This window comes from Centrocercus urophasianus, unplaced genomic scaffold, assembly GCF_019232065.1.
Source record: "Centrocercus urophasianus isolate 14NV4802_14NV808 unplaced genomic scaffold, USGS_Curo_1.0 seq_534, whole genome shotgun sequence".
Classification (NCBI taxonomy): Eukaryota; Metazoa; Chordata; class Aves; order Galliformes; family Phasianidae; genus Centrocercus; species Centrocercus urophasianus.
In genome coordinates, this window is record NW_024885127.1 from 1 (window position 1) to 16,342 (window position 16,342).

General features: G+C 42.0%; 1 protein-coding gene and 1 long non-coding RNA gene across 2 annotated transcripts; both read left to right on the forward strand.

Annotated features, from left to right (window-relative positions):
- The first annotated feature begins 2,773 nt into the window (after positions 1-2,773).
- Positions 2,774-16,340, forward strand: UBXN4 (UBX domain protein 4). Its single transcript, XM_042835539.1, has 13 exons — positions 2,774-2,900; positions 7,124-7,226; positions 8,046-8,074; positions 8,898-9,016; positions 9,581-9,740; positions 10,425-10,527; positions 11,861-11,915; positions 12,067-12,231; positions 12,985-13,112; positions 14,027-14,129; positions 14,408-14,539; positions 14,817-15,025; positions 15,718-16,340. The coding sequence occupies exons 1-13, from the start codon at positions 2,819-2,821 to the stop codon at positions 15,854-15,856; spliced, it is 1,527 nt and encodes a 508-aa protein (XP_042691473.1). The 5' UTR covers positions 2,774-2,818; the 3' UTR covers positions 15,857-16,340.
- Positions 3,249-3,987, forward strand: LOC122169407. Its single transcript, XR_006171562.1, has 2 exons — positions 3,249-3,669; positions 3,839-3,987. It is a non-coding gene; the product is annotated as an uncharacterized LOC122169407 (long non-coding RNA).
- Positions 16,341-16,342: the final 2 nt, after the last annotated feature.

Consider the following 16,342-nt stretch of genomic DNA (forward strand, 5'->3'; position numbering starts at 1 on the left):
AGTAGCTTGCTTGAATGTGAAAAAAGAGTTTTAATTAAAATTACAACTAATGTTTGTAAAGATCTGTTTTAGCTAGCTTCCCTAGAAAATTGGTGCTGGTTGTAATTTCCCATATTTAGCCCTGAGGCAAAGAATGCTTATATGAAGCTTTGGAGAAAACTGATCACAGCACCTCTAAATTTAAAGTCATCAAAAATAACCAGTGCAGAAAGGACTGACTTCAGTCCCCTTTGGTGTTTCTACAGTCCAGTCTTCATGAATATTGATGTGCTGCCTCTATTCAAATTCCTGCTCCTGCAGTTTGGGTATTTTTGGCTATTGATGTCAATAAAATAAAATTAAACAGTGCACAACATTAAAGTGACTTCATTTTAGAAGTCTTAATTCTCACATGTAAACCAGAACTCTTAAAAGGTCCTAATTTCCAAAACCTTTTGAAAGTTATCCCCCTTAAGTGCTTTTATTTGAAAATTAAGAGAAAAGCCATTATTCACACCTGAAAATTGTAGATGTGAGGTCCAGCGTAAATGAAGGTGTCTCTTGGCTGACTTGAATTATGCAGTCATGTTCTTAACCTGAGATGTGTGAACCTCCCTTTCGTTCAATGATGGCCTCGTATGTTTAGCTTGTAGGACTGGGGTTTGGACTTATCTGACAGGCCCTCTTTAGCAAAGCTAATTTTTTTTTCCTGCTTGTAACTACTTGACTTCTTTGCAATGTTTGCTGACTGTCAAAATCTGTCAAGTAACAGTGAATCTTGCATAAGAGATGAAGAAGCATTAAAATTGGTACAGGACACAAACGCATTAACATCTGCTGTTTTATTTTGTCAGTCTTACCAGTAAAGCATAGAGCAGTCATTCTGTGGGATGCATGCAAAATGAATTGTTTCTGCACTTCTGAAGAGATATCTGATGTCAGAAAGACTAGTGCTGTAAACCAAAGAGCCATATAGGAAAAACTTTTACCTTGCTGATAGTTGTTTGCTTTAAAAACTGCTATCAGGTATAAAAATAAACTTCACTACTGCATAGAATGCTCACCAGTGAAGTTCATTCTTAATTCAGTTCCCATGTCCCAGTTGACTTTGAATCTGAATTAGACTAAGGACTGATGATATATCATGCTGAGAGCAGTGAAAATTTTCAGGCACAGAAATGCTACAAGGTGGCTGTGGTACGTACTAGCTTCAACATTTCCCAATGTTTGCAAACAGTACTTGATAGCTAACTTAAAGAAACTATACTAAAAAAGAAAATGAAAAAAAGCAGTGTTGCATTACATCAAACTCAATTTACAGAACTTGAACTGAAGACCTTTCTAACACCTACCTTGTAACTCTTCCTTGCAGTGGTCGTAATATTAGTTGGATAAATTGGTATGCAGCACAGCCTTGCTGTTTGTACAGTTTCCAAACTAGTTACTGTAAGAAACAGCACTAGAATAATGCTAGGATAATCCACATCACTGATTTACAGACGCTAGGAAACACCACAGCTTGTCTCTATGTTAATTCAAATCCTTTTAAACTGGAACTGATACTTTAATTTGTTAATGGACCATTGATTAGTATTCAGTAACAGTGCAATTAAAAGAAATTCACTCGTGAAAACGTTTTCCTTTACAATCCAACTGAATCTGCACTGATTTGTTGAGTTTTTTGAGAGGTAAAGTGTGAATCACCAATGTCCTAAAATGTAAACAGCTTTCTTGCATTATCTTCCATATTGATTGCCAAATTCAATTTTGTGTGTTTATCTGATACTGGCTAAAATTTCCACAAGAGTGACAGATGGAATTTCAATCAAATTTGGCACCGTATGTTCTCAGAAGTCTTAGACTTGCAGCAGCAAATGCTCTGGAGGTGGGCTGCAAAGCCTCCTTACACCTTAAGCAACTTTACATACATAAGCAACTTGGGAAGCTGTTTGGACATGAGAGAACCCATTAAAATCTTTTTAGAGCAAAGCTCTGGAAGGTACCTTAATCCACGTGCAGCTTTCTGCCCTCTGGGGTCCTTCACTGTGCAACCAGCCCAGCCTGATTCCTGTCCTGCACTACAAATGCTCCCTGTGTTTGCAGCTTTTCACGGCCGTTGCTCCAGGAGCTCTCAGATTAACAGCAGCATAGTCGCAACTGCAGCAGCTCGGCGACCCTGTGGTTAGACAGTTAGACGTGTTAAGTTGTACCTACTTGAGAACGTAACATCGATAATTCCTGTTGATGTCCAGATGTAACCCTTACCAGATGATCCGCAGGCCCTTCCCTTGGTATGCATCAACAAAATTCTGTTTTGTCTGTGTAGGAACTGTAGAAAATCGCGCTTTCCAAGGCACGTCCCTGAGCACCGCTGCTCCCTCACGACTCGGCTGCGCTCGCCTTCTCACAGCGAGCCTCGCTCGGTTCTTTTCCACACACTGAGCACCGCTTTCTGTCAGTTCCCCCTCCCGCACCCTTGGCCTTCCCGGTTGAGCTGCATCTCTCTGCCCGCACAGCCCCGCACCACACACCACGTGTGCGCAGGCCCTTTTTCCTGCGGCAGCCACAGAGCAGAAAAGCTTCAGAGCCGCCTCGAGCGCAGGGACAGAGCGTACAAACCGCCCGAAGGGGACGCGCGAAGCGCCAAACATGGCGCCCATCGTCCCTACAGACCAAGGCGAATCTGCCGCCACCGAGCGCGCGACCCAGGGCGGGCACCAATCAGAAGGCGGGGCTCGGGCCCCCGGCGCAGGCGCGTGACGAGAGGTCGGCGCAGCAGAACGGAGGTAGCGGCGCATGCGCACGGCGGCTGTCGCGGCTCCGGAACCCGGCGGTCACCATGATGTGGTTCGGGGGCTCCATCCCGGCCGCCATCGCCGCCGCCAAGCAGCGGAGCTCGGTCTTTGTCGTGTTTGTGTCAGGTACGGCCGGCAGGAGCGGGGCGGCGGCGCCGAGCGCCGGGTCTCGGCCTCCCCTGCGCTGACACCACGCCCGCGGCCGCCGGGCCCTGCCCTGCCTTGCGGGCCGCGAGCGGCGGGCGAGCGGCTGGTCCGGTCCAGTGCCGTCCGCACGGGGCCGCCGAACCGAACCGAAGCGCGGGACGAGCCCGTCCCGGCGTGTCCGCGGCCCCGCGCGCTCCTCTCCTCGGCCGCTCCTCCGCCAGCTGCGCTGCGCCCCGCGGCGGGCGCTCATCCGTGCTGTGTCAGCGCGGGCCGTGGCGGCGTGCCGTGCCTCCGGGCCGGGCAGCGCCGGGCGCCGCTGATCGCGTGGAACGCCGCGCTCGATCCGCGAGATTTCCCTTTCGGGCCCTCCGTGCCGTTAGTCGCGTAATCGACACGTTGGAGGAAGTGAACTCGCGCTGTCTCGGTGCAGAGGAGCGAGGAGGAGCCGCTGCAGTGCGGCTGTCCCGTGCTGCTCGCCGTACTGCGGAGCGCCGTCGGCCCGACTGGGGACGCGGGCTGCGAGCTTCCGGGCGGCGTCTGAAAGCCCTGATAACGTGATGGCATCTGTGCCGAACCGCTTTTAACGCGCCTTTATTAGTTCTGTTCGTTTCTCTGCCTTTTCCTTAAGCATTCTTCAGCGTGTTTGCTTTCAGAACTGACGTTACCGACGGGTTGTATGTAACTACGTGCAAAACCGGGTGGTAAGCAGGAGGAAGGCAGCTGCTCTGCGATGCTCCACATCGCCAGGGTTAGACATGTTCTGTTGGATTTCTCGAATGTCTCACATTCTTAAAGATTTTTACTCGCGTTCAGAACCCGTGACTCAGGCTGGGGATAAGTGTGTGACTGCAGGGATGTAGCCTTGCTTTGATACTGTAACAGTTGCGTGGTGGTGATGTTGAATCTTCGTGCTGCAGACTGGCCCATAGGACAAGCGTTCCTAATTCAGCTGCCTGAGCAGGAAGAGATGCTTTCAGAAGTGTTCCTTGGAGGTGCTTTGTACACTTTGCTCAGTGATCTATGGGGGACAAAACATCAATTAAATGGAAAAATGATAAATAGTAAATACAAATCAACTGTGATTGTAGTACAAGCACTGTGAAGGACAGCTAGCTACTAGATTCAGTCTTGACGAAAATAATTGAAGTCTGCTTGGTTCATTGCTTTTTGTTTGGTTCCTACTACCATCTGCCTGTCCGTCTCTTCCAGTTTGCTGCTTCTCTGGACAAGCACCTGGAATGAAGAACTGGATTATTCCCTCTGACTCTATTTCCTACAGGCAAGCTGTAATGTGGCTGCTTAGCTTAACAATGAGGCAGTGTTTGAAGCTGAAGTTGCGTGTTGTTCAACCAGCTTTTTTTTTTCCAGCATTTCTGTTCATGGACTTCGTAGTGTAGTTTTAAACCTTCCTAACATAGTTCTAGTTGGGATCTTACGTGCACTGGCATATCTCATGGATGCCTCTGCTATCTTCTTGGTAGAGTTCTGTAAATGGCTTTCCATCCTGCATGGTTAGAAGACTCCTTTAATGTTTTTGAGATATTTAATCTTAAGTTAATAGTTTGTTTCCACATGAAACTTCCTTGGGTGCCTGCTCTGTTCTGGTTGGGGTGGGTAAGATTATTTCTTTCCAGACACTAGGCGTGTTCTAATACTGAAAATACCAGGCTGTGTTTAAGAGGTGCCTTTTCAGGAGTGCAAAAGGAGGGGGCTGTGGGGTAGAGAAAAAAGCACTTCCAGCTGAAGTGTTTGTGTTTCTGTTTAGAAACATTTGTAGGAACAGCCCTTTGATTATAACTTTTATTTTTAGGATTTTTTGTTCTTTAACAAAAGAGCGATTTGCAGTCAGCTGGTTATTTGTTAGTGCTTTCCTGCTAAGCTGTATCCAAGCCCTTTTCAAGTTAAACGTGTGAAGTAACACGAGGCAGAGGTGAGCAGACCCATATTCCAGCTTGCTGTCATTTCCAGAATGGGCAATCCTTGCCCTCATTGAGGAGCTAGGAAATGCAGGTTGATGAGCAGCAGCCAGCCAGCTCCTTCTGTAAGGGAGACATTTGTCCCTGATGGCTGCGTGCTGAACAAGCTATGAAGTTTTGATTTGTTGGTTTTATTTTCGGACTGAGGATCAGGGGAATTAAGTCCTTTGGCAACCTGGGGTGGTTTTGAATAGATTCCTCTTACAGGAACTCGGTCATTGCAGATGAAGTCTTTTCAGTGATCTGAACCTCATGGCAGGTGATGGATACCTGTCCCTGTGTGGAGCTCTCACTTGACCTGACCACGGTGAAGAGATTGGTATGTGTGACTGAGAGTTGTGTGCAGCTTGTAGATTGCTGCTAAGTGAAGTCAAGTTATGTGTGGGAAATCTGAAGGTCTTGGGAACAAGAGATCCGAGGCAGTTTGTAATAACTCGGTGTTTTGCTGAGATATGAATTCTGCCAGTAATGTTGATTGCGGCCTCTCAGCTTTCTCCATGCCTTTCACATTTCGTTTTCAGGATACAGTTACTGGGACAAATGAACATGAGCTCCCAAGAGGGAGAGGGTTATTAGCAAAAAGATACCCAAGTAGCTATTCTGTAGGTAGTCCCTATGCTAAAGTGCTTCATGAGGTACAGTTTCACAGAAGGTGATTTATCAGCATTTTCCTTCCTGGATCACAGCTCTTGGAGACTGCACGGTGAATAACCTGACCTGTTTTTGTCCTTCAGCATTCTTTTGCCAACTGCAGCAGTTGTTTGTCTGGAAAAGTTACCATTAGGCAAGTCTTGAGGTATTTTTAGTAGCCTAATCGGATGAGCACATGTGAAAGTGTGTGCAGCACAGCGGCTCCATCCGAGTGTGTTTGGGGGGGGAGAGGCTGCACCACTGGGCAGAACAGCTGCGGCCACCCGCTGCACTTGGTTCCCTAAAAATATCCTGAATGTGAACTTGGAGTACATAGGCTGACAGGAACAGAGATTAATGCTTCTAGGGAAAAATCAATACGTACAGATGGAAAACACTTCTCCAGAAGCAGCGTGTTTTGTATTGGTTTCGTTCTGAGCAGCATTGCAACCCGTCCCGACCTTAAGGGAGCAAGGCTTCGCAGGGGCGCTCCTGGTCATTCGTGAGTAAAAGATACTGTGTGAAACAGTGACTGGGATGAAACAGTTTGTTGTTGAATAAGGGGCTTCTGTACTAGGAAGCCACTATGTGACTCTTCATCGAGAGTGCAGTCAGTTCCAAGCTGCTAGGAAATAACTGAAATTAAAGATAAACAAATACTTGTAGGCCGGTGCACTTGTGGAAAACTGATTAACGTTCACCTGAGCTTATTGATTAACCCAAATTCCCACTGAACTGGTGCTTTAGAATACAAAAGTGATTAAAATCAAATTTTTAACATTTGAACAAACAAAACAGTTGTGAATTTGTGGCCCTTCTTCAGTTTCCTTTACTGACATAGCTGCTCTTCTGTTCCTGGGTGCTCCTGACTCCTTTTTGTCCATTCCCACTGTTACTGTTCATGTCAAGAATTGGAACACAAAAGTGATAAATCTGTGAACAAGGCTTTTTTTTAAATTATCAAATTCTGAAGCCTTGTGTACTGAATTTCTAAGAGATGGAAGTGTAGTTTTACCTGCGTTAGCAGCTGCTGTACTTAGTACTACTATGTACTTAAAGTTATTAGGAAGGACAAGCAGTGGATAGCAGATCAAACCCAAAGGCAGGGAGAAGCAGTGGTTCGTTCCAACTGCTGTGGGATCTCCTTGCAGATTACAAGAGCATAGCAAACAGGACACGAAAGCGTAAACATGCTCCCTGTAACGTGAAAATGCGGCCCATGGGCAGTTGTGCAATGAGGTGATGCAATCAAGCCAATCCCCAGGCTGCCATCAGTTCCTGCTCCTTTATCCCTGTTCCATCTGTGTGGTCCAGTCCCGTCTGCTCCCTGGACCAACTTGCCATGCAGCTGAATGAGTGTGCAAGCTACGTGCTTGCTGTCTTGGAAGGATTTTTGGTATATTTGCCTTTTTTTGGCATGTTAGCGAGATGAATCAGCTGGAGTGAATTACCTCCAGATTATAGGAAAGAAAAGAAGATTAACTGATTTGAAAATAATTGAGAGAGTGTCCTTCAACAATTCAACAATTTCAAGCAGCTGAAGCAGAGCTGAAGTCAGAAGCAGATTGTTCAGCTTCATGCATGTTGTGTTTGCAGGTGAGGATGAACAGTCTGCTGAGATGGCTGCAAGGTGGGAGGACGCTCAGGTGACCGAGGCTGCCTCCGATGGCTTTGTTGCTATTAAAATCGACACCAAAAGGTTTGATTCAACTCTAATTCTGTCTCTTGCATGATCTTTCACTGATGATGATAGAAGTGTGAGGCATGGGAAGTCCTCTCCCTGCTCTGGAGGAATTCTGAACGCAGTGTTTGAGAACATAAGTGAGATCAGTACTGCTGAAGCCACCGGAACCTGAGAAAACTGAAAATTTGCAAATGTACTGCAGTGTTGTGCCGAATATTTCCTGCATGTTTCCTACTGGTTTCAGCATTAGTAAAAGAATGCTTGAGGATGTCCTCTTTCAAGAGAAGAAAATGCAAAAAAGGCCAAGTAAAAATAAAGTGGAATCAAAATGCAAGTACACTCGAGGCAATCCTTTGTTCAGTAGGATAGGTCTGTGAGGCCCCAGAGAAATTCTCTCCTTTGTAACACACAGCGCAGAAGCGTTGAGGCTTCTGGATAAATTACTCAATTTTGTTAGAATAAGAACTTCAGTTCCAGTGAGCAGTGTGTTGACGTTTCCAGAAGTTGCATTATTTTAAAAGGCTCTGCAGACCTCTTAGAAGACATGCTGCATTGTTTGCACTCAGTGGGTTAGATGCCTCTTTCCTCAATTGCTTTTCAGCACTGCTTCCATAAATAATCTACTGCAGTCAACTGTGATCAGCAGGGATTGATAACACTTATGCAAAATTATAATGAGAAGATGCAATGTGAGTTTGCTTGTAGCGTTCTCTCAAGTATTTAAATAGTTCCGTGTGTGGTGGTAGAACAGTTATTTTTATGATGAAAGGCTTAATCTAAAGTTGTTGCAAAGTGATTGCTCTTCCTCAATGTGGATTTTTTTCTTTTTCCCAGTGAAGCCTGCCTGCAGTTTTCTCAAATTTGTATCCTTTGAAAACAATTTAGCTATGTTGTGATTACAGTAATTTCTCTCTACAAGTTAAGGCTGCTCTTAAATATAAACAGTATTATTAAAAAATCTATCTTACTGCACAGAAATAAATAATAAGCTGTTATTAAATTGTATTGTTACATATTCAGCTTACCGTTAGTTCTTAAAGAAAGTGAGCAAGTTTGTTTAATGTTAATGCTGTGCAGTTCTCTTAATAGAGTTACCCAAAGCTTTATGTAACAGAATAACTAATAACTAAAATGCTAATCAGCATTAAGAAACAAACAAACAACAACAACAACAAAACCTTTAAACTGTTATCTGAAGCTCAGAATTAGAGAGGAGGAGGGACAAATAGTTGAGTTGGGTTTGCCAGAAGCACAGGCATGAGGTTAGGTAAGCTTCCCCTGCCTTAAGTAGGTTGTTGCTTATAGCTCAGGAATTCTGTCTGATGCTGAAAAAGAATTTGGTGCTTGGATTTTCGCAGTGCTGTAAAGCATTCAGTATTACCTACGTAAGAAGTCATATTGCACAAACGTGAAGTCTTTCAAATCAAAGAGGAATTGGTAGTTGGGTATGTCTGTCTGAGAAAAAAACTTTGGCTCAAACAATTTCAAGGAGAAGGTGAAATACTTATCAGTTGTATATCAGCGTGTTTGGTGGCTTTGTTTTTCTTCCTCCCCTGATATATTCAACTAGTTACCAGGTGGAGATAGAATACTGAGTGGAGATATTCAGCACCTAAGATTTCTTTTCCTCATAACGTTACTTTATAAATTTGTTGTCAGGCATTGCCCTTAACTGCTGCTGTGCAGATCCTGTAGTGTGCGTTCCATCCAGTTTTTTTATAGGAGACAATGGAATCCCTTTGGAAGTAATTGCTGGCAGCGTTTCTGCTGAGGAGCTTGTTACCAGAATCCATAAAGTGAAACAGGTAATGCTTGTGACAAGTGGATCTTTCAGACTGGGACAGGTGTGCTCGCATGCTTAAGACAGGCCCTTAACGTAGTCCTTGGAGAAATATGAATTATTGTGTTTATCTCCCTCCATCAACAAAATCAGCAAGTTTAAGTTCAATACATAATGTTGAATGGGTGTGAAAGTCCTGTGCAGGAATGCTGTGCTGTCTTTGTTTCACAGATTGTTTAATCACTTGTGTAACCCCCACAGAAAGGAGGCATGTCAAGAAGCCTTAACTTGAATGATACACCAACTACTCTTTCAGTAATTTGTATGTGATTTTGTAATACTCTTTTATGATGTGGGTTTATAAAAAAATATAGTTATATATAATATAAGCATAGTTTTATCACTGGGAATATGAGTGTAAGATTATAATTAAGAAAAAAGTATATATGGTTGTGTCAGATTCAACAGCATGGGATAATTTTAGTTTTATGTTTTAAATAGGACCAAATCTCCAAAACCAGTTCAGTAGCCTTGATGTTTGAACCTGAGGAAAACATCATACTCTCACTTGTTCCCCCCAATTTCTTAGATGCACGCAGAAAAAGGGCAATCTCTGGAAAATCCATGTCAGTCCTCTGCTCCGTGCCCCTCGTCTCCATCCGATGGTGCTCCAGAAAACATTCAGTGCACAGCAGCAGGTCCTTGTGGCTCTCCTGAGCCTCTTGTGTCTGAAACAAGACCTTCTGATGGTAATGGCCAATATGTTAACACAAATGCTAGCTGATGTGCTTTTAAATAATTTTCTCTGTCTTAATTGCTATGTAATATTACATAAAAGATTGTATATTGAGTGGAGTTGTTGAAAAACTTGAACATACCAGATGCTTCTTGCAGAACTTGTCATTCTGTGCTGTTCTAATGTGAGAAATACATGGTTTGTAATACAAGAAAAAGCAGTGTTAAAGATTCGGCTGAAAAGGCTTCTCTGGATTAGTAACCTGAAATCAAGCAGGGGGAAAGGGGGAAATAAAACGTTTGAATAGCAGGACCTCCTTTCTTTTTTCCAGGATAAGTTTAGGTTGGATATCAGGAAGAGCTTCTGTACTGAACGGGTTGTTCAGCACTGGGATCGGCTCCCCAGGGAGGTGGTTGAGTCACCATCCCTGGATGTGTTTAAAATCCCTTTGGATGTGGTGCTCAGGGACATGACTTAGTGCAGGGCTGTTAGGGCAGTGTGGTTAGGTCGTGGTTGGACTCCGTGATCTTTAAGGTCTTTTCCAACCTGAGCGATTCTATGATTGATTCTGTGATTCTTCTAGAGATATCCTAGTTCCTGCCAGTTATGGCTAATAGTAAAGGGTTGATATTTTTGTATGAAGAAATATACCTTTAACTTTTCTCTCATGCGTTATTTTCTTGTAAATCGCTTGCAGATGGAGCAAATTCAAGTCAGGCAAGCCAGGAAGCGACTCAGTCTTCAGATGAGCAAGTGAGCAATGCTCAGCCTGTGAATGATCTTGCTCTTAAAGTAGAAAGGTAACTCTTCTTTGTAGACTATCTAATGTATTCTGTTTGTTTCTCAGGATGTAGTTCTATTTTATTTTTTTTTAATCAGACAGGCTGAATTACAGGATGTTGGTGCTGATTCTGTTGTCATCTGGCAGATGTTTCATGTGGGCTTATTTTTGTTTGGATGTCTGAGATTAATACTAGGAGGAACACAAAAATCAGCTTTTTAATTAATTTTTCCATACCCTGAGATAAAGAGGTCATCTGGAAAATTAAGAAGATTGTCATTACTTTGATACGATGTCATTATTTTGGTCTCTTTCAGACAGTATGCTTTCTGCAAAGATTTTGAAGGAGTTAAAATACTGTACTGCAAGCATTGAAACTAGTTTAGTAATGTTACCCTAGGTTTCCTACAGAGATGTCCTCTCATTTTCTTGTCTGTTTGGTGGCTGCAGTCCAGGCATATTGCAAAAGGCAGAGGAATTCTATTTTGTGACTACTCTGCTTTTCATTTGATCAATGAACTGTAGCAAGACCCAGTAAGCAATGGTAGTTCCAGTACTAAAAAGTATGATATTAAAAAGACAAGAAAGTCACTATGTTAATGTAGATATAAAATTCATTTTTAAAATACATGTGAATCTTAAATTGCACCATATTTGCATAAAGTACAACATATTTTCTATCAGGAAAAAAAAGGAGGCAAAGCCATGTGGTACGTAGCATTTCTCTTTTAAAAAGTATAACAGCAGCTACTGTACAAAAACAAAAAGTTCCTCCTGTCTGAATATGTGTGGCATTTGGTCATGCCTGCCCTCTTCCCAGACTTAAAAATACATTGCAAATTTTGTGCATTGGTCCTTATTCTAAGGCACCTGTCTGGATCAGTGGGACAAACACATGTGTGTCTATATCAGTACTTGCTATATATTGTTTGTTTTCCATTTTAGGAAGTGATGTGCAGAAGAAACCAGATGGCTTAAATAGTTGAGAACAGGTTGAGATTAGTGTTTCTGTTACCATAGTTTACAAATAGTATTGCTTATTGTATGTCTTACAAGATGTCAAACAACAAGAATATCTATGGTTCTTTATTTAGTCAACAGAAAAGAGCAGAATATGTTAAAACTACCATTAAAAACTGCAGGCTAGGTGCTGAATCACTACCTCGTGTTGTTATGGATGGTGCAGCCACACATGAATGAATCATTACTCTTACATTAGCTGTTAGCAGTGTGTTACAGTTCCTCTTTCATGTGCTTTATTCTTCTGTGCTGGGAAATGCTTCATTAAAAGTAAAAATGTTAATAGTAGATAATGCCATTTTAAGACTTTTTTCCTTTGCTTTTAAATTTAGAATCACAAAAAAGCTTGAAGAAAGACGAGAGGAGAAAAGGAAAGAAGAAGAACAGGTAAAGCGAAAATGGGAACTGCTTGCAGTATTTAGACACCCACATTTGAATAAATGCTTAATTGCTTTTTAAACGAATATACTTCAGTCTTGTACCACTTACCCAAGGCAATTTTATGGTCTCATTTTTATTGTCTCTCTTGTTTATTCAGAAAGAAATAAAGAAAGAAATAGAAAGGAGAAAAACTGGTAAAGAAATGTTGGAGTACAAAAGACGTCAGGAAGAAGAACTGACAAAACGAATGTTAGAGGAAAGGAACAGAGAGAAAGCAGAAGAGAAGGCAGCTAGAGAGCGTATCAGGCAACAGATTGCGTTGGTAATTTCTTCATTTGGAATGACAGCTTGCTGCTTCTTTCTTGCAAGGGCTGCTAGTACAAACAGGATACATTTTCTCACTTGGTAAAATGTTGAAAAATCTTCAGTTTTTCTGTTTGGAGTCTCTGTGGCTTTGCATGGTGACAACTTATGCATTTTAGTAGCATTTGCTGTGAAGCTTCTACTTTTATATGCATAACGATGATGACTGTGAGAATTAATACATTAGCTTTTTTTTCTATGCAGCTTGAGCCCAGTGATGAATTATAATTAAACATTAAAAAATTGCAATTCAAACTGAGATCTGAAAGGGAAGCTCAGGAAATACTTAATTGTTTGAAAATGGAGTTGTTGGTTTGGGTTTTTTTTTAGGTTTGCATATATAGGTGTTTATGTATGTATATGAACAGTTCACAGCTGAAATTCCTCTTTGTTTCCAAATTTTGCCTAGAACATGTAGAACTACAGCAATGTGACTTGTCATAGATTTTTCCCTTTCTCTTCACTGGGAAGTTGCACTATCATGGAAGGCTATCTGATTACTTGGATGAAGTAATTCATTGAAAAGTGTATTTTATGTTTCCTAGGGACAAGAGACAGTCCTGTTTGACAGTGAATACAGCTTTGCAGCACTGTTGCCTTTCCTCTGTGCCACTTACTTTGAGCGGTTGGGTTCTCAGTACAGACTGAGGTTTTTGAGTATTAAGTTAAGGTGCATAGTGAAAATGAAGGTTTATGTTTGGCCTTTCCTAAGGATCGTGCTGAGAGAGCAGCTCGCTTTGCGAAATCAAAGGAAGAAGCAGAAGCTGCAAAAGCTGCAGCTCTTCAGGCTAAACAGGCTGAAATGGAAGCCAGAAAAGAAGCATCTCAAAAGGAGCGAAGGTGAGTAGTTTTAGAGAAAGCAGAAATGTGTCCTCATGGGAAGAAAGGTTAAAAAAATCTTTGCGTTAGCATTAAGAAATTTCATAGTATGTCCTAACCTATTAATTGATGCTATGCTGGTGTGTTTGAATACTGACATAAAAATTAGCTTTCTTTTGTGATATTAACTCATGGCTATTTCCATCAATGTTATGTTCTCAGATAACTTCCATCCTTTAGACATTCCTGACAATGATACATTTGCTTCCTGATCTTTGATTTGAATACCAGGTATGATGGGGCTAGGTAGGGAACTACATGAGGTGGCTGTGTCAGAACTACAGTGGAGAGTGTGCTGCTGACCCAGCTGGGTGCACAGCTGGCTTGGATTCAGCAAGGCTTGTTTATGCACATCAGCATTAGAGTCAGATGTGGCATCTGTCCTGCCTGATGCTACTGTTTCAGAAAATATCTTAACTTATGGAGGCCTTAAATAGTTACTGAACCACTGTGAATCAAAACCCCAGAAGAAAGAGCACGGTGCAGGAGTAACCTGTTAGATAGCTGAATGTAGCATTACCTGCCAAGCTAGAGTGAATACCTGTGCCCTCATAGTGTAACTCCCAAAAAATCCAATAGAAGTAATGCAGGCTACACAAAATGCGTGTGGTTTATGTTTCCTTCTGATATTCATTGTTATGTGTGATTAATACAAGCATCTTGTTTGAATACTGATGAGTCTGGTGAAACGCAGAGATGCATGGTGGTATATAAAGAAGATGGTTATCAACTGCGAATCCAAATCCATAAGCTATCTGAACTGCCATAAATAAGATGGCCGCCCCTCCCTTCCACACCTGAGTACTGCCAAGCTAAAGCCCCACGAGTGTTTGTGATTGTTAATAAACCAACTGACCATGGTGAATGTCCTGCAGTGCAATAGCCAGGATTCAGTTCCGCCTTCCAGATGGATCTTCCTTTACTAACCAGTTCCCATCTGAAGCACGGCTGGAAGAAGCGAGGCAGTTTGCTGCACAGGTAAATCAGTGTTTCATTTTCTCAGCTACATGCTAATTACAGATGAATGTAGCAGCAACTAGTTGAACATGGCAGAATCATTGTTAGCTGCTTTCCTTTGTGTTAATTTGAAGTGAGTTTTGGTTAAAAGTTCTGCTGTTCTTCATATGAAGATGATTGTAATTTTGATAAGAACTCTTGGTCAGTAAGGCAATGTGTGCTCAGCTGGCAGCTCTGCAGTAGAAAGTGAAAAGTGAGCAGTTAGTTTTAACTAAAATGTTTTCTTTGTGTTTTCACAGATGGTTGGTAATGCTTATGGCAATTTTTCTCTGGCGACAATGTTTCCCAGAAGGGAATTTACCAAAGAAGATTATGGAAAGAAATTACTGGAGTTAGAGTTAGCACCCAGTGCTTCTGTAGTGCTGCTGCCGGTAGGTGTTGCTTTGGGGTTGGCAGGTGCTTCTGGTCAGCCATTATAAAACTTGTTTGAATTCTGTTCTTTACTGTCTCTAAGACATATTGCAAAATCGGTATAATTTCTGTTTGGACTAATTAGGAAAGGGATTGACAGAGATATTTGTTTATCGTGGAACCAAATGTGGTCTTTTCTAGTGTCTGTTGAGCTGCTTCTAAATGACGTGTGAAATACTCTGCCTAATGGGTACAGCTGTAATACCTGACAAGTTTGCTTTTGGTGCTCGCATCCAGGCAGGACGACCTGCTACTTCTGTTGTTCAGGCTTCAGGCGGTGACCTGTGGAAGTTCTTGGGCACAATACTTTATCCCCTCCTCGCAGTGTGGAGATTTATTAGCAACTTTCTGTTTACGAGTCCACCCCCCTCAGAATCTACTGTGAGAACAGTCCATCAGCAAGAGCATTCGAATCCCTCAAACTCTAACAACGTTGAGCAGAGCAGGTAATCAAAGCTGTTCATGGGAGCTGTCTCTAAGCACTTGCTAGAATTGTCTCAGTCTTAAATTATTGAACTGAACCATATCTGTTCTTTTATACTCGTTGCTCTGTCCTTGCAGTGTTGGGCAACCACCCTTCTGTGTGGCTGAAGGATAAACTGGGGGCAGGCAAACTGCGTCTCAGCCCTGATTAAGCGATCCTGGTTGTACTTGTGTGATTAAGCAAGCCCTTTACTGCTTGCTTCAGTTTCCAACTACAGTGTAGGAAAAACAAACAAACAAACAAAAAAAAAAACACAGATAGTTTTGCAGCCAGTAATGAACACAGAATTCAGCTGTAGCTATGAATATGGGTTTCACTTGAGCTGATACTGTTTGGAAGATAAAAATTTTCAAAACGTAAATTTTGAAGATGTAAAGTTCTCTTATGGTGTAGTTACATAAGGAACACGAGCAACTGAAGTCGATCAGAGAGTTGAGGTTTTGTGTTGGAAGAAAAATCTTATACCGGAGCTATTTCACATGAAGTAGGCACGTATCACCTCAGTGCCAGGAGAACCAAAGTTCTGTTTGACTACTAAATGCCATATTTGTAGCTGGGTACCATTCCCCAGGGAAAGAAAGGGCTGAGGAAGCCTATTTTTGGGGATAAGAGAAGGAAGGATGCTCTACTTACACACTGCCTTTTGTACCCTAGGCAAACTGTCAGGAAAAGAGTAACAGAAAAACGAGGCGAAGACTTCAAAAAAGAAGGCAAAATATATAGACTGAGGACTCAAGATGATGGAGAAGATGAAAATAATACTTGGAATGGAAATTCTACACAACAAATGTAGTTTTGAGTAATTGCAGTAATGAGTCAGGCTCTTTTTTTTTCCTTATTTGATTTAAGTCATCTAAAGCTTCTGGAGAAGTGGGGCTTCTTTCTCACCAACTGAATTACTTAATTCTTATTCCTACAGTGGAGTATGGAATAAAGTTGCCTATTATTTCAGAACAATCAAGTGGGTGTACTGTGGCTTAAGAAGTCAAGAGTTGAAAAGATTGAAAATCTCCATCAGCTTTCATAATCATTTCCCTACTGCCATTAATAAGGCGCTCTTTAATCTTTAAATATTCTGCTACATAAATTTAAGCACCAGGTATTAATATGAAGGCCATAGTAGGGAATGACTGATTTAAAATGAGGGTGTCAGAAGCACTATAAGTAGCAAATCAGGTAACTAATTTATGTTTAACTTTTTTCTTGCTTCTGCAACTGCAAGCAAAACCTTGTAGTTTTTAATTCCCCAAGCACTCAATAAACTATTTTCCAGAAAACA

Bases quoted from the DNA above. Each gene is read 5' to 3' on its own strand.
- UBXN4 (XM_042835539.1), top strand. From the start codon at position 2,819: ATGATGTGGTTCGGGGGCTCCATCCCGGCCGCCATCGCCGCCGCCAAG. The intron at 9,741-10,424 runs GTAATGGCCAAT...AATCGCTTGCAG, and splicing joins TGAAACAAGACCTTCTGATG to ATGGAGCAAATTCAAGTCAG. The intron at 14,130-14,407 runs GTAAATCAGTGT...GTGTTTTCACAG, and splicing joins CGAGGCAGTTTGCTGCACAG to ATGGTTGGTAATGCTTATGG.